The sequence below is a fragment of the Astatotilapia calliptera genome, chromosome 2, assembly GCF_964374335.1.
Source record: "Astatotilapia calliptera chromosome 2, fAstCal68.1, whole genome shotgun sequence".
In the NCBI taxonomy this organism is placed as follows: domain Eukaryota; kingdom Metazoa; phylum Chordata; class Actinopteri; order Cichliformes; family Cichlidae; genus Astatotilapia; species Astatotilapia calliptera.
The window spans coordinates 24880759-24899209 of record NC_137423.1 but is presented as its reverse complement, the minus strand read 5'-3'; the positions used below and the strand labels follow the sequence as shown (position 1 = coordinate 24899209).

Here is an 18451-nt window from a genome sequence, read left to right as displayed (position 1 = left end):
TTCATTCCCTAGGAAGAATGGCACTAAAGACACATTTGTTAATTGTCATTGAGGGAACAAGACTGGCAGGTGAAAGGGAGTGTGAGAACAGACTTGAATTATCCTCCGGCTTGATCCTTTGACGCAGGCAGCTCAGCACAAGTGCTGTAATCCTTTCCCCTCTACCTCTAACAAAGCTTTTGCACAGCACCAGGTTGCTCACGTCCCTCCTTCTACCTGGAAATACTGCACACCCCTTATGCAACTTGCTTTCTATTCAGGCACACCTTTTTCAAGTCTTTGTGTCTTACACAACTCCGCAGTGCCACGAGATCAACGTCAATTTGCTTTCTTGTTGCCTTAGCTCCTGACAGGATTATGCGTTGTCTAGAGGTTAGGCAGGGCACTCTTATTTTTGGTCTCTGCCGGTGTCTGTGCCAGTGAATCTTGCTGTACAAGCTTTTATTGAGCTATTTTGAGAAACCGACTTCTCTCCCCAGACCTTTCCTTTCTCTGTGATTGCATTTAGTGGCACCTCTCTCTTTTGGGTGGTGTGCTGTGCACAGGCCTCTATAAATAAACTCAATATTCTCCCTCCCTTCCTGGTTTTCCTGTGTCTCTGGCTCTTCGTACGGGGTTTTCATTCCAGAATCGATGCATATCTATGTTTCCATCCAGCTGGTCTGATTGCCAATTCTATATTGCACAGTGAAGGGGTTATTGGGGGTCAGATTGTTGGATAGAAGCAGATAAGAACTGTGCCATGCCTGTTTTAATTCAGTCTTCCATGTAGACATCTGAGCAGCAGGCCAGCAGGCTCGTCTGAGTTATTACTGGTGATGGATGTGTGTTATCTCAAGCATCCCTCTGATGCATCAGGAAGCGCTGACCTGTCTTTGTCAGACCTGGCTGGCCACAGGATTTATAGGCTTCATCTGGTTGTGTGTGTGTGTGTGTGTGTGTGTGTGTGTGTGTGTGTGTGTGTGTGTGTGTGAGAGAGAGAGAGAGAAAGTGTGTGTGTGTGTGTGTGTCCATCCAAGTAAGCATTTGATCAGTCCAGTGTCTGGCTTCCCTCTAATTCAAGTCATCTTGGTCATGTAACAACTGACAACAGCAGAAATCATTTGAGACACCCTGCCCACCTGTGACAGTGCTGCGAATTTATTTTTCTATTGTCATAAAGTTTCATTTGAAGAAGATGTTTGCCATTCACAAACGCAATTACAAGTCATGTCTGGTCTGAAATCATTTGCATGAAAGAAAAAAAAACTCATTTAAGGGAGCATTCCATCACGTTAGCGTGTGTTTCAGCTCCACTGGCTCTGCCTGGTTGATCATTCAAAGAGATGATTGAAGGATGTATTCGTGTGTAAACTTGTTAAATAGCATCCATCAATTACTGTTTCCCCTCAGTGACTTAATGTGTGGATGATGATGATGAGGGAAGGGAAAAGAAGAGAGGCAGTGGGGGGGGGATGGGGAGGGGGCAGAAACAGAGAGGAGAAGGGCAAAAAAGGGCAAAACCAGCTTTGATTAAAGAATGCTGAATGCTAAGCCGATTCCATTCGATTCACATGAGTGACTTTGGCCTGGTGGTACTGGAAGACATTACTGTGTGTGTGTGTGTGTGTGTGTGTGTGTGTGTGTGTGTGTGTGTGTGTGTGTGTGTGTGTGTGTGTGTGTGTGTGTGTGAGAGAGAGAGAGACCTCATACATGCACTACATGTATGAGGTGTACAAATGCATTTACAGAGCGCCTTTAGCATGTGTTGCTACAGTACATGCAACACCAGCATGGTGCATTGAAGGGTTCTCCCAGGCTGCAATTAGGTCAGACTTTGTCTTCTCTGTGAAAGGTCATTATTTCTTCATTCAAATATAATTAGTTTTGCCCTCCCACATCATGTCATTATCAACACGTGCTCGTAAGAATCCCTCTGGCCTCATCTGTGACTTTCTCTAACATTTAAATTAAAACTGGAGGAGGACAGAGCCAGATTCACAGTATACACACAGACAGGATGCATGGTCATTTCCACCATGCACGACAGGTTTTTGTGAAGCGATGAGTCCGTCTATGGGGACTCTATTGTCTGAACTTGTGTGCTGCATTGAACTGAACTCGTTCCCCCAGATGCAGTAGCAGGTTTTTCACTCTCACTCTCTCTCTCTCTCTCTCTCTCTCTCTCTCTCTCTCTCTCTCTCTCTCTCTCTCTCTCTCTCTCTCTCTCTCTCTCTCTCTCTCTCTCTCTCTCTCTCTCTCACTGTCTGCTGAATTACAGCTAGCATCAGCAACTAAGTCAGAGAGCTATTGACACACACATACACTCTCTCTCTCTCTCTCGCTCTCTCTGACTGCCGCTAGAGATGGAAACGGTCTCCATAGCAACATTCCCCTCTCCTGTTCAGAGCTCCACCAGCAGCAGGTCCACAGAGGGCGTGGGGGGTACAAAACAACAAGCGCTCTCTCTCTTTCTCTCTGTCTAATATTATTGTCACTGTTTAAAACCGGGCTAGCCTCTGCTGTGGTTTGCGTGTGTGCGCGTGTGTGCGCGTGTGTGTGTGTGTGTGTGTGTGTGTGTGTGTGTGTGTGTGTGTGTGTGTGAGAGACAGACTTTATGATATGACAATTTATCCCTGGGCTGTATAATACGTAATTACAGTCACCATTAGCCTTTCCTAAATTCAGGCAGTTGTATGTCTTTGAGGAGAGGAAAACCTACCTTAAGGGTAGGTGTCCGATATTTACTTTCTGGTGAACCTGTAGCTATGCAGAGATGCTTCAAAATGTAAAATACAGGCAACTGATAACTGATGTTGCTAAAACACATTAAAGCTTTTTGAATGTGTTTTGTGATGAGCAAGAGTGCGGCGGCAGAGTCCTCTAATAAGCAGAAGTGCAATTAAATAACACAGATTGGCTCACTTCAATCAGACAAGAGTCTCAATTATCATGCAGTGACTCATCCAGTGGTTTCTCCTAACCTATATTTCCTCCAAACTGGGCTGTCTGCACCGAGGAGTCCTCTGTGGGACTGTCATGAGATTCCCCTCCCTTTTCTCCTGAAGTGTTTTCTAGAAGATCCCATTGAAAAAGTGTTTCCTTTTTTCTGTCAGATACTTGACAGGTTTGTTCACACTGACATTTTCTCCCCCTGTCTGCTCTGCTTCCTGTGTTGCAGCTGACATTATCTCAACGGTGGAGTTTAACTCATCGGGGGAGCTGTTGGCCACTGGGGATAAAGGAGGCAGAGTGGTTGTCTTCCAAAGGGAGCAGGAGGTAGGAAATGCCAACAATGCAGTGATAATTATGCTGTCCTTCAGCTGAAAAGGATTTGACAGCCTTAAAGCATTAACATTGGATTGTTTGTTTTTTTGATAACTAGCAAGCAAGAGGATGTATTTCAAAAGGACAGCTGTAAATATGCTAAAAAACAAAAAGCTTTTGTTGGACCAACATTATGAAGACATGTAACAATGTGGCACAAAAGTACTGTTGAAAGCCCCAATTCGAAAATCTAGTCTGTTCTGTTACTCAACATATAATATTCCAGAATCTATGTAAATATATCATAGACTGTATAAAAAAATGGATGTGGCCACCATGAAATCGCTCATTAATTTTTCCTGTGGTATTAACATTTTAATATTACTAAAAAAAAAGTATAGCTTCCAGGTCGGGAAATGAAGTCTTCGCGGAAGTTCCTTAAACCTATCCTGCATACTGTCTGAGGGCCACCAAATGCCAATGGCTGTGGTTGCATAAAAGACTTCTGATCCTATATTTTCCCATTTTCCTACATATGGGAAATGCTAAACACTTACCTGCTGCGTTTATGGTTCATATTATGGGTCATACGGCATAAAAATTAAGTCTTTTTTTGTAAATTATTTTATCTACCCGTTAGCTCATTGGCTAACAACTGTTGTTGTTTCAGTCACAAGTTGTTAGCCAGTGAATGACCTGCCCCTCCTGGTCATATCTCATTTTTCCAAACAAGATGGTGACCCCCCCAAAACCCTTATCTCGCAGCCTCAGAACGAGATATCATTTCCATGTAACTTTTACTTTTCATCTGTGGAGGTAGGGGCTTGATGTAATTTTGTCAAACCAGAATTAGGAGAGGAGATCCCCAAATGCAAAGCTTGACTAAAGTGTTTTATTACGTTTTGTCATTGTTCTACTATGTATTTTATTCTATTGTCAAGTGTCCTTGGGTGTCTTGAAAGGTGCTTTTAAATAAAATGCATTATTATTATTGGTAGTAAGCTTCCTAAGGGGGAATTTAAGATAAATTAAAGATAAATTACATCTTTTCCAAAATGCTAGATCTAATATTGAATCATTTACACCTGTCTTATAATCATACCATACCATACCATACCAACTTTATTTCTAAAGCACTTTAACATAAAACCAGAGTTTCACAAAGTGCTGTACATGTTAATAGCATACGTAAAGAAAATTAAAATGAGATACAATAAAATAAATAGATACAATAAATTGAAACATGTTAAAACAAATTGAGTCAACCCCTCTAATCAATGCCAAAGGCTTCAGCGAATAAATATGTTTTAAGAAGACTTTTAAATTCAGAGAGAGAAGAGGCCTGCCTAACATGCAAGGGCAGATCATTCCACAACTTTGGAGCAGCTACAGCAAAAGCACGATCACCTTTAAGTTTATACTTAGTTTTCGGTACCTTAAGGAGTTGCTGATTGGCGGACCTAAGGGAACGGGCAGGTGTATATGGTTGTAGTAGCTCCGAGAGGTAGGGGGGGGCCAGGCCATTAAGAGATTTAAAAGCAAATAAGAGAATTTTAAAAACAATCCTAAAATGTACAGGTAGCCAGTGGAGTGAAATTAAAATAGGGGTAATGTGCTCAAACTTTTTTGTTCCAGTTAAAAGACGTGCTGCAGCATTTTGCACAACCTGCAGGCGCCTAATGGACGCATCACTAACCCCAAAATAAAGTGCGTTACAATAATCCAGCCTAGAAGTAACAAAGGCATGGATTACTGTCTGAAAATGCTGTTTCGATAAGATAGGCTTTATTTTGGCTAATTCCCTCAAATGAAAAAAGCTAGATCTTACAACAGCTCTGACCTGGCTTTCAAGTTTAAGATTTGCCTCTATTTTAACTCCCAGATTAGTGATGACTGGTTTAACATACTGTGCCAGTGAACCAAGATCTATAATAGTGGCCTCAGAAGCGCCACCAAAAACCATCACTTCTGTTTTCTGTTCATTAAAATGTAAAAAGTTCAAAGCCATCCAAGTCCTTATTTCATCAAGGCATCTGAGCAGCGGGTCTACTGAGAAGCCATTTATCTTTTTAAGTGGGAAATAAATCTGGGAGTCATCGGCGTAGCAGTGGAAAGAAATCCCATGTTTCCTGAAAATAGACCCAAGGGGTAGGAGATATAGAGAGAAAAGAAGCGGGCCTAAAACTGAACCCTGTGGAACCCCACATTGAAGAGAAGCAGTAGAGGATACAAACTCCCCTAGTTTCACAGAGAAAGTTCGCTCTGCCAAATAGGATCTGAGCCACTGCAGTGCGGTACTCCGCATACCCACCAACTGCTCTAAACGGGAAATTAAAATATTATGATCCACTGTATCAAAAGCAGCAGTTAAATCTAACAGCACAATAATAACACAGTCACCTGAGTCATTTGCCAAAAACACATCATTAAAAACTCTTAAAAGGGAATCACGGGAATCTAATGAAACTTTCACCAAAAAAAACAAAGTCTACCTGTGCTTCACTTTCTTTTTTTTTCTTCCTCTGCAGAGTAAGAGTCAGCCCCAGCGTCGTGGGGAGTACAATGTTTACAGCACATTCCAGAGCCATGAGCCAGAGTTTGACTACCTGAAGAGTTTGGAGATTGAGGAGAAGATCAACAAGATCAAATGGCTTCCTCAGCAGAATGCAGCATATTTCCTGCTTTCCACCAACGGTCAGTACACCTAAGGTGCTGTAAGAGCAGCACAACTATAAGAATGGTCAAAAGAACCAATAATCTATCAGTGGAGTAGGGGTGGGCGATAGAAACGATATACGATAGAAACGATATAAATTTGGCCAACGATAAAGATTTTGACTACACCGCTCTATCGTGATAGTGCATGTTGATGACGTCATCAAGCAGCGCCTGTTTTGGTCGAAAGCATCGCAGCTATTGCATTTGTCCCTAACCACCAGAATCCCTCACGTTAACTTTTATCGAATGGAAAAAAGTTGGCGTTCATTCCCCAGCTTCACTGCGCTAATGTTATGCTAACATAGCTGTGTCGCTAGCAATCACGTAGCACAACATTATATACCAGGTAGTCCTACTTCAGTAACCTTGCAAACACCAATGCTGTTTAGTTTTCTGTCTTCATTTATGTTGGAAGTGGTAGCAGAGCTGTACGTTTGAATTAGTTTCAAAAATCTCTCAGTCAGAACATGGTAGATCATGTTTAGGTGGAAACTAGCGAGCTAACTTCCTGTTAACTTCTAACTCCGTTAAATTTAATAAATTCTGTTTTCATGGATGCCTGGATGTTAAACTTAATTGTTACACCTGGTAAAGCAGCATCGCTGATGATTTTATTAAAGATGAAAGAATTTAGACCGTTTTTAACTCTGTGTTCGTTTGACTTTGGGACCTGAAGCGGACGGAGTTTTGGACCCAGATTACTCCGCGAAGCTCCTCACTACGGCAGCCGTAATGCTCTGACAATTCATCAAGCAGTGTGGCTTACCAAAGTTGTACTAAAACATTTTTTAACAGATTTCTGCACGCCAAAATCGGTTCGAGGTCAGTAAGCACAACCAGAATTCATACATAAAGCACACTCTCGATTTTTGAGAAAATTAAAGGATTTTAAGTGTGCCTTATAGTGTGGAAAATACCTTATACAGAAGAAAATAATATATCGCGATATATATCGTTACCGCACGTGCTTCAAATTATACCGCGATAGGGATTTTAGGCCATATCGCCCAGCCCTACACTGGAGTATGTTTACATGTGAGCTAGTGTTATTAGTCAGGTACTGTGCAAAATGATTCATTCGTCACTTTGCAGAATGCTCAGATTTGCAGTTGATGTAAAAGGAGGTGTGATGAATATCACTTGACAGTGTCTTTTTGACTTTTTGGGAGAACACAGTGTTGCTTGTTTTGCTTGGGTGAGCAAGTGTCACCTGCAGAAGAGTTTCAGATTAAGGGCTTCATGCATGGCTGTCACAGCAGGGCCACATATTAAGGCATGTGCCACCACACACGCCGTACATGTACGAGAGCCACAGCAGACAAGTACACACATCAGCTGAGAGACATCTTGCAGATTGTGGGCTTCACGCATGGCTGCTACAGACGTGCTTGCGGTGGCTGGAGCAGATGGTGGAGAGTCCTGTGGCGATGGCCTCGCTGCTCTGACACCGGCATCGCAGCGGAAATTAAGAGGGGAGAGGAAAAAAAAAAAAAAGCAGACAACCTGACTGCGGCTGCCATCCACTTCAGTAGACCGAGAAGATGAGATGTAACCGATGTTTATATGATGCAAAAATTGAAAAGCAACCCAGATGGCTTTTCCAGGGTGTGGGAGGGGAGGGGCGAGGGTATAAACAGCAGCAGGGAAATTAAGTCAACTTGTAGATTGATATCGGTGACATCAGAATCTACGCAGGAGTCGCCATTCATCATCCTTGCTGGCTTCTGCCCAGCTACTTGCCAGATTGTATCCCCAGCCCCCCCGCATCCATCTTGTATCTGAGATTCACTCTGCTGAGCCGTGATCTAACTGTATTTTGTGTATGTCTGTGCGCCTGTGTGACGTGTCCACCTCAGACAAGACAGTGAAGCTGTGGAAGATCAGTGAGAGGGATAAGCGCCCTGAAGGCTACAACCTGAAGGATGAGGACGGACGGATCCGAGACCCATCCACCATCACCACTCTACGGGTATGTGAAACTGTTGAATGTCACAACACCCATGATGTCACATACACTGCGGTGAAAATAGGCTGCGACTAGATTACACTCACTTTATTAGACAGTGCACAACATTTGAGTGGAATGAAAACATTGCATCGATGGCACTACTTTGAATTAGTCCACAATGAAATGGACTGCAATTTATGGACGTGAAAATTAGAGTCAGTGATGGCAGAGTTTTTATTCTCTGTCACTAAAAACCACAGATTTTCTATTTGAGGGGAGGCTGGATGACCCAACGAGACTGCGATAAATCTGACAAAAATGAAATATTTGAAGCCATGCATCAGTGGTCCGGGTGGCTTAAGACTGAAAAAACTACTATAGAAAAAAGTAAAACATGACAACTTACTGCCACTATATCCATAAATAACAAAAATGAAGAATATTTGTGCTCTGTGGAGGCTGAGATAGGCTCCAGCGCCCCCCATGACCCAGATAACAGATAAAGGGTAGATGGATGGAGAACTATTTATTTATGCATGGATATCAGAAATATTTAAGAATATTTGTGGTGCTCAGTTTAAAAACGAAATTAAAAGCATCACCTAGCAGTAGCATCTTTCATTTAACCTTTTGGTAGATTCCTGTTTTACAGATCCCACAACTGCTGCTTGTAACCCAGGCTCAGGTATTTTGAATGAACCAGCGTTTCTGGAAAGACCTGCACATGGAATCCAAGCAAGCAGAGTTCAGATAAGCTGATTAAGTCAAAATTTAGCATTCAGCCTTTTATGCTATGATAGCCTTTAATCCAGCATAAACTTCTTAGTGACATATGCTGCACGCCTGTGTGTGTCACAGTTGTTTTTTCATTTGTGATCAGTTTCAGTCCCGATAAATGAGAGTCTGACACCAACAAAGCAACCTGCTATCTTTGGACTCTTTTGAACTTCTGGCAGAAGAAATTGAGAATGAGCGATCAATATGTGCGCTGAGATGAACACCGTGAAGGGATCATCCTCTCTCTCTCTCTCGTTTTTATCACTCCGCTACCTATTTAATTTTCACACAAAAGAGGGCACACACAGACACACAGGACTGTGTCTGTGTGTGTCTGCCATTGCAGATTAGTGCTGTGTTCAGCGTGTCTGTCCCTCTTTGTCTGGCTGGCCAGGGGATCATAGCAACCTGGAGGACAGGCCGGGACTGTGGCAATCCTGTTTAGAGGCTGTGAAATCTCAGCAGGGGGAGAAAGCAGAGGAGGAGAGGGAGGAATTCACTAATATTCATCCTAGAATTCATACAATGATTTAAAGTTTATCATTCAGTATCTCATAAAGACATATATAAAACATTATAACCTACTGATTTACTTTGAAGTATTATTTTTAAGGCAGAAATGTATAAATATATTATGTTACAAAGACAATCAGATCACAGCGAATCTGCAAGGGGCAAGCTGAACGGCACAACTGTCAGTGTTCGGGGGTTATGGGTTAATATGTTCTGTGTCTCTCTGGACAGCCAGTGAAAGACATGGAAATAAAGTGACATCCACGGAGATACAGCAGCCTGCTGGGCTGCCATGTCTCTGTCAGTGCCAGCAACGGACGAGAGAAAAAGGGAAGAAGCAGCCGATTTGTTCTCCTCGCTCCCTCCCCTCTCTTCTCTTTGTCTGGGTTTTATCTGGCCAACGGGGGGCTGCATGCAGACTGGTACTGGGCTTCTTTGAAGCCCGAGCAGCAATGTGCAACTCTGGGTTCTTGTGTGTCTGCGTGTGTGTGTGTGTGTCTGTGCAAGCTTGTCTTAATTCTGCAGAGTTCAGTTATCATTCCTCAGCAGGGCCTGCCGATGCCCTCGGGCCATGTCTTTTTTTCCACCTCCTTCGATTTCTCTCCATTTTCTCTTTCTCCATGACACACACACACACAAACAAGAAAGCAGGAGTGACTTGGAGAAAGAGAAGGAGGCGTGATTACTGGGTAGCTGTGTAGCAGAGAGATATTTGCGGTCTGATTGAACCAACTCATCAAGCAGCCCTTGAGCTTCTGTGTCATTAAGATTTGTGGAGTAAATGTCAAATAAATCCCCGGAGTCATCCGATTGTGCCTCACACACAGACACACACAAAACTGCCCAAATGGTCCTCACTAAAATATCTGGACAATCACACACACCGACACAAGTATAGACACAGATACACTCACAGAAGGCCAGCCTAGTAATTACTACCCTCAAAAACCTCAAGCTGATTTTTCTATTCTTGCATATTTGTCTGCATTACTTTACATTTTCCCTTAAATGTTCACTCCAGGTGCCGGTGCTTCAGCCTATGGATTTGATGGTCGAGGCTACAGCCAGACGGGTGTTCAGCAACGCCCATACCTACCACATCAACTCCATCTCTGTCAACTCCGACCTTCAGACCTTCATCTCCACCGATGACCTTCGGATAAACCTGTGGAACCTGGAGATCACCGACCGCAGCTTCAGTATCCTCTTGTTCTGTTTTTTTTTTTTTTTTTCCTATGATTATCATTGTTTTCATTTTTAAAAAAGACAAAAAAGAGAAGAAAAAAACACTCAAAATCACACTTAATTCTTTTTAATTAATAATGATAGGGTGATAAATAGATTTGAGGTTCTAAAAAAATCATTGTTAGTAACAGTTTGTACATAAAATATGTATTTTTTTCCAGGGCTGCATTTCAGTAGTGGCACGATTTTTCATTTTACTCTGTGGGTTACATGTCCACTGTAGTCTTCTGTTCCTTAGCGGTTCTCTCTCAGACATTGTGGACATCAAACCAGCCAACATGGAGGAGCTGACGGAAGTAATCACCTCTGCAGAGTTCCACCCGCAGGAGTGTAACACCTTTGCCTACAGTAGCAGCAAAGGTTCAATACGCCTCTGTGACATGAGACAAGCCGCACTCTGCGACAAGCACTGCAAATGTGAGTACCAGAGCATCATGGGAGCAGATTTAATAAGTGTCTTAGTGTTCAGGTAGACCTACCAGAAACGTGGCTGTTTTTATCTAGCCACAATTCTTTAAAGGTTCACTGAAATACTGAACACCTTTGTTCTATTGTATTAATTTATTCCTTTAAGGCAGACAAAATTTAGATACTGGAGAACTGCAAAATTCACGGGACGCAAAACCGCAAAAATCAACAATTTCCATCGATGCCTTTATTGCCATTGAGGTGATGGTAGTCAACAAGGGAAATATAGCCCGATTCCAATATTCCACACCTTGGCTGTAAATTCACACTCAGCTCCACCTTTTTTTTTCAGCTGTGACATGTGGGCTTCCCCTGCTCAATATGCCACGATTGATAACACACGAATAAATCTTGTAGCGCGTCTCAAACAATGAATGGCCTTCTCCGAAGCTTGACATCACATGGATACACTTTAGCTGAATGAATAATGAATACATTGACATTTTTGCTGGGAAATCAATGGCTTAAGAGCAATCGCATTAGTCCCTCATGGACACACCCTGTTGTTCAATAATGTCACTCATTTCCTCAGACGTATTGATGGATCCACTGGACCCAGCACCAACACGGCCTGTTGAATTTCACATGAGCATCACATGAGAGCTGGAAAAAAAATGTTTACATTTGGAGACATTGGGCAGTTGAAGTTGTCGGCTTCATACTCTGATTGTTTGGCATGTGTGTGCCATTCCTAGACAGGTGCTTGTAGCAAACACACACAGGCAAAGCAGGCAGGTGCTCTTGTTAGCCTCAGGAGAGGTCTGTTAATACCAACCTACTGTCTCACTGCATTAACGTTTACGGCTCAGAGCAATGTAAAGCCTTCTCTCCTGCACTCACACACCACTCCTCCTTTTTGTGACACACACACAACACAAAGTCACAATCATAGTGTATCTCCTTCTATATAGAAGGCTATATATATATATATATATATATATATATATATATATATATATATATATATATATATATATATATATATATATATATATATATATATATATATATATATATATATATATATATATATATATATATATATATATATAAAAATAAATTCTGGAGCACGCTGCTATCAGTCAGTTTTACAGGAAGGATGAATGGCCGCCGAGGATTGCCAGTGAGCTGAGCCCCAGGACAAATAGAGAGAGGGACCAAACAGCCCCCCTGCTGACTCCCCGGGGACCCTATTATCCACCCGTGGATCTGGATGGGAGGGAGGGCAGGGGCACACATAACACATGCATATATACATGCACACATTACACTTGCTCTTATTCGCACGCATTCGCTGGCGCGCGCACATACAAATCCAGCAGGGCTCATATGGACCCAGCACTTTGACATTGATTTGTTTTTCTTATCCCTTCCTCATCCCCCCATTTTTTTTTCATCTCTCACACTGCATCCCTAGTTAGACTCCCCACTGACACATCACAGAGCTATTCTCCAGGCCTCAGCTGAGGAGTGGGATTGAGTGGAAGTGGGGGGAGAATGGTGGGGGAATTTTTTTTTTTTGGTTTTTTTTTAAAGAGAGAGAGAGAGAGGGTAGGAAGGGTGGGAGGAAAAGAGGAGGAGGAACAATAACTTGACAGCTAACGATGGAATGCCTGTCTGTTATCCCCAGCGTGCTGGCCTACACACGGAACAGCAGCTGCCAAAATCAATATGAATCATAACCAATATTTACCCACCATGCTGACCCACAACTATCTCCCTAAACACACATGTAATTCTGTGAGGAGATGCAGCTGCTGCAGAAAACTCAGCATCCAGGCATTGTCGTGGCTGTCATTGTTTTCTAATAGCAGCCTCCACTGCCCAAACCGAATCTTCCTCCTTGAAGCGATTTAAAGTCTTTAAAGCAGCGAGCACCAACAGTGTAAAATCTTCTGTTGAAAGATAACTGCTTTATACATTTTCTTTTACATGTAGACTTTGAGGAGCCAGAGGATCCATCCACTCGCTCCTTCTTCTCTGAAATCATCTCATCCATCTCTGACGTGAAGTTCAGCCACAGCGGACGCTACCTGATGACAAGAGACTACCTCACTGTAAAGGTGTGGGACCTTCAAATGGAGAACAAGCCGCTCGAGACGTACCAGGTACGCTTTTCATTGTTCTCTCGTGTGCTTTTTGGATAGCTTGAGGGCTCCAAAGAAAATGTTCCGCTGCTGAAGTTAGTAAATAACCGCTGTGCCCAGATCAAATCAAAACTTATTGATTTCAGGCTTATCACTCAATATAATCCTGTTTCACTGTCACCCTGCCAATCTGTAACCGTGTCATGTGTAGCAATTACCCCAGGAGGGCTTATTGAGCTGAATGTCCGTAAGAAGACGGATAGTATAGGCGCTGATGGAACCCGGAGGGCAGAACCTCCCACTGTGTGGTCACGGCAGTCACGTCCACGCTGTCTGATCAGGGGAAGCCATCTTAGGGCAGATCATGATTGATAAGGCCATCAACCGGGCTCAAGGGATTCTCTGTCCAGTTCCACCTCAGCCTCCACCTGCTACCTAGCATCTTAGCACAGGTCACCAGGTCTTGAGGGATTACTGAAAGCAGAGCATATGGTGGTGCAGCTTATGGTTTCGGTGTGTTTGCCCACTAAAAGGCAATGCGAAGAACTCCAAAGGCCTATAAAGACTGATCCAAAAAGTACTGCAGATTGTCATGTTTTTGGTTTTGTTCTTCAGGTTCACGACTATTTACGGGGTAAGCTGTGTTCTCTGTACGAAAACGACTGCATCTTTGACAAGTTTGAGTGCGTCTGGAATGGATCAGACAGGTGAGACTTCTTTTCAGCGCCGCCATCGACCAGATCTACCAACCGCTCGGTCCATCCAGCCACCCCTCTCGATAACACCCCCTCTCTTCTTTTTTCCCTCCTCAGCGTCATAATGACCGGCTCTTACAACAATTTTTTCCGAATGTTCGACCGAAATACCAAACGCGATGTCACACTGGAAGCATCCAGAGAGAACAGCAAACCCAGAGCTATTCTGAAGCCTCGCAAGGTACCATCACCAACACAAGTTATCCTTTTTAAATTCAAAGACATCTGGTTTTAGTCTTATAATGCCTCACCGCAAGTGAGTTTCTAATGGAGAAATGCTAATTATTCACTGGTTCTCCAAAATTGTGATTCTTGCTGGATTGTGTGGATCTGTGACAGTTAATATCTTTTGATTTGTCAAGCAAAAGTATTCAATTTGTTAATTTGGAAACCTGTGATTGACATTATTTTCACTATTTTCTGACATGTTTTCACCAAAGTATCAGAGGCAATCATTGACAGACTCATTGATAATGTAATTAGTTCAGGGTTTAAGCAATGATTGTCATAATCGATTAATTTGTCAATTATTTCCTAAGCCAAATGATTTATTGAATATCTATAAAAAGCTGGTCAATAGTGAAATTTCCTGCTGTAATTTTCACTGATTGAAAGTGGCACCTCCAGATGTCTTTGAGTTCATCTATGATATTCATTTATGACAAAAAAAAAAAAAAGGATTAAGTAAATACCAGCAGTTTTTGTGACCAGTCGGTTTTGAGATTTTAAAGTAATGGTGTCACTAAAAACAATTCACTTCCCCTCCTTATATTCTGTAACTTTGATAAAAATGTCCTCACTAGAAATCTGCTGTACAAGTCCAGAAATTCAATATCAAAACAGACCTGACTTAACAGTGACAATCATGACTGAATACAACACACAAATGAACAAAAGAAATGTGTTTAGTATATGTACACAGTGCAGTCTTATGTTTCAAACTGCAGTAATCCGGTCTTTAAGTGATGACGTGATGAATACTGCTTCCGGGCCCAAAGTAGTCTGCATTTAATAAGGCTGTCATGTGTTTTAACATGTTTTAATGCTTTGTATCTTGTTCTATTTAATCTCAACAAGCCCCTAAAAACAGTCAGTGATCACTGTCAGCTTCTCTCGGTTTTTATTACTGCTAATCACTTTAAAGCTCAGTTTTTAAACCCTTACGATGTAACTACAGCCCAGCCCGTGCAGCAGTATATTAATGACTAACCTTGTATTGTGAATGGATTATCTAGGTGGTTCTCCTGACTGACGTTTGGTCAGTTTACAGTAATGTCTTCTGCCATGCAATTGCATTTGCCCCTAACCATTGGGAACCCTTATGTTAACTTTTATCGTGTGGAAAAAAGTCCTCCGTTTGTTAGCGTTTGCCCTCCAGCTTTACTGTTTATGTTATGTTAACATAGCTTTGTCATGCTAGCGATCACGTAGCACATCATTATATACCAGCTAGCCCAACTTCAGTAACAAATGTCGTTGCTGTTTAGTTTTCTGTCTTCATTTATGTTGGAAGTGATAGCAGAGCTGTACGTTTGAATTTGTTTCATAAATCGCTCAGTCAGAACATGGTATATTATATTTAGATGGAAGCTAGCAAGCTAACGCCCTGCTAACTTTTAACTCTGTTAAATATCATAAATTCTGTTTTCATGGATGCCTGGACGTTAAACTTAATTGTTACACCTGGTAGAGCAGCCACATTGATCATTTTATTACAGATGAGAGAATTTAGACAGTTTTCAACTCTCAGTAATGCTGCAGTGATCATTTGACTTAGGGACTTGCAGCGGAGTTTGGGCCCAGACATGGCTAATGACGTCAGACTTAAAGACCGGATACATGTTTTCAGTGGAGAGAAGAATCTTTTGTATACACAAAGCTGTAAAGAACAGCTTTAGGTTTAGGTTTTGAAGCACTTTAGGTTTTGCTTGCTCTCATCAAAGTTCTGTTTTCTGCTCATGAAAGATAACTTTAGATTTATGTTCTTTCATGTGTAAATATGGGGCTAGCTAATTTGCTAACTCAATCTTATATCAACTTTGTAAAGTGACCAAACCTGAAACAAATGTTGGTAATAGCCCTTTTTAAGTCCTATTTTTAGCATTTTGGCTATCACCATTAGAGGTTTTTGAACCAAACTGACCATATCTGGAAGGGTGCAAAGCTATCAGCTAACACTAGCTTGGCTCGTTATCAAGATGCATCCATTTATATCTCGCAGACACAGATACCTAATAAATACAGCCAGACTTTTAACTCACCAAAACTGGAGCATGGGCCTCTTAACGCTTAGCACCAACACGGTTTAGAGGTCCAGCTCAGTGACGCCATTGACGCCAGCTACAAGCCTAGTCAGCACCCCACCCACCCCGTCATCTTTCAAATGACTGACATCAGTGAAACGTGCGAGCTGCCACACTCCCACTTCTTAATGCCTCTTCATTTTTGTTGTTGTCCTCCAGGTGTGTGTAGGTGGGAAGCGGCGTAAGGATGAGATCAGCGTCGACAGCCTTGACTTCAGCAAGAAGATCCTTCACACGACGTGGCACCCACATGAAAACATCATTGCTGTAGCAGCCACCAACAACCTATACATCTTTCAGGACAAGGTCAACTAAAGGGCAGCCTGCCCCCTGCTGACCCCTGACCCTGCACCTGTAAGGGGCTGCTGTCTTGAATTCCCCGACTCTGCTGATGACGACCAGGGTAAAAGTATCCAGTGACTAAAGTGGGGGAAGTGGACAGCACATGTTTTAGGAAGCAACAACTTGATTCCTTGAAATCAAGAATGAACTTCTTCAATTTGACTTATAATTTAATTTATTTAGCCATGCGGACACCCGAAGAATTGTTTCCCATGCGTTTATGCAACAAGAGGATTGCTACCATCACATTATGACGTAGCAGCACTCTGGACCCTAAGGACAGAGGCAGATGTGGGCACAATGAACAGAAAATAGAGCACACTGACAGAAACCAGGCCTACGTGATGGTGGCTCACTGTCATGTAGCAACAGTGCCCCCTGTCTTTCGGTCTTCTCATGCTGCAATGCATGTGATCAACCCTGCAGCCTCTACGTGAGGCAAAATTCCTGAACAGCGCAATGTGCTGCAGAAGAGGAAAAGACTGTTAATCTCTGACCCGCAGAAACTGAGTTCTCGCTGCCTGTGACACAACACAGACAGTCTTTCTAGTACCAATCTCGTGTCTCCTTGTGAGACTGCTGTAGTCTGTAATGTGAATGAAGCCCTTCCAGGCTGTGTCATTGGGTTTTATTTAACGCTTTTGTTTTTGTTGAGTCCTTCTCTCGGTCAATGAGTCTGTTTAGAAGCTGTGGTGCCTTCTTTTGGTATGTGGGGGTTCGATGTAGTGGAAGGGAGGGGAGGGGAGGGTCGGGTGGGGAGGAGGGGTAATGGCTACAAGGAGGGAGTGTGTGAATGTTTCAAATGAAATGTTAACTTAGGATTTTTTTTTGTTCTTTTTCTTTCTTTCTTTCTCTCTAAATAAACAAACACACACAAAAAAAGCTCCACACAGGTCCCAAGTAGAAAAAGTGCTTGAATCAATGTAGTCACAATTCTACATTAGAGCACTGGTTTCATGCTTGTGAGCTCAGGGGAGAATGCTGTGATATGTACAAAGTAATTGTTGCTCTCACCTTGCAAGTCAGTCTGATGTTGTCAGTTTGCAAGAGACACAAACAAAGTCACATTCATTTCTAAATTTCTTGCCACATTTTCTCTTTATTTGGATAGTACTAAAAATGATCTGTAGACTGTAGATTGGTCGACTCATCGTGTTGACATATTGAATTTAAAACTTGAGATTTTCTTGGCCTAACAATGCTAGCATAGCTTTTTTTTTTCTTTGCATGCGTTGGATCTGATTCTGATGAAGCTGACAGCCTGCGTATAGCTATATTTGTACATCTGCAGATCATCTGGGGCACTATTCAGTTTTTTTTATATAAATATTAGATTGCTGCAATGCCTTTCCATGTTTCTCATCAAGCTGAAAATGGGTAACATGGAACAGTAGCAGATTGTCTTTCAGCACTCGGCTCTTACCGGCCAACTCCCGTAAAGCAAAGCAGTCAAAGGTCTAAGTGAACTCTGTGAAATCAGGGAATAATTAAGTGTGATTCCTTTAAACAGTAATGTCTTCTAAACAACCTCCTTTGTGACACTCTAATTGAAAAAAAAAAAAGACTTTTATAGCTCAGAATGTATTGAAATGCAATGAAATACCATGCAGTCTTTATGCTTACTGGACTTTCTTTTGAATAAAAAAAAGAATAAAGATGTGCAAGTTCAAATCATGCACTGGTGGACTTTCTCTGTTAACACCTGCTGAATCAATTATCAAACTTTATGTAAGATGTTTTATGGGCTAAGACCGTTTCTGCTTGTGGTGTTAGGGCGCCCTCGTGTGGACAAAAATTAAGCCAAATAAAGGCAGTCCAGCTGATGAAATGGGATTTTCCTCAACCTCCTAAGACCCGAACTCTTCCACAGCATGCATTTTTAATTTCTCTTTGATATTTGGGCTGATTGGGGCCTGATGAATGTAAAAACAAAGAATTAACAGATTTTTTTTTTTTACCTTATTTTTGTTTTTAAGAAAAATAAGAGCCACATATAAGGATATTTGTTTATAATTTTAATAGAACAGTAGCAGTATAATGTCCTCGTAA

The 18451-nt window shown here is 42.1% G+C and overlaps 1 protein-coding gene across 2 annotated transcripts in view; it reads left to right on the top strand.

Moving 5' to 3' along the window:
- Positions 1 to 18076, top strand: part of ppp2r2ba (protein phosphatase 2, regulatory subunit B, beta a) — a 44439-nt gene extending 26363 nt beyond the window's left edge. For both annotated transcript variants that reach the window (XM_026189233.2, XM_026189242.2), the window contains exons 2-10: positions 3161 to 3258; positions 5775 to 5940; positions 7821 to 7933; positions 10224 to 10401; positions 10700 to 10864; positions 12854 to 13023; positions 13618 to 13709; positions 13815 to 13938; positions 16220 to 18076. In XM_026189233.2, the coding sequence (XP_026045018.1) occupies positions 3161 to 3258; positions 5775 to 5940; positions 7821 to 7933; positions 10224 to 10401; positions 10700 to 10864; positions 12854 to 13023; positions 13618 to 13709; positions 13815 to 13938; positions 16220 to 16375 (1262 nt within the window). In that variant the 3' untranslated portion in view covers positions 16376 to 18076. The remainder of the gene's footprint in view (positions 1 to 3160; positions 3259 to 5774; positions 5941 to 7820; positions 7934 to 10223; positions 10402 to 10699; positions 10865 to 12853; positions 13024 to 13617; positions 13710 to 13814; positions 13939 to 16219) is intronic.
- The last annotated feature ends 375 nt before the right edge of the window (positions 18077 to 18451 follow it).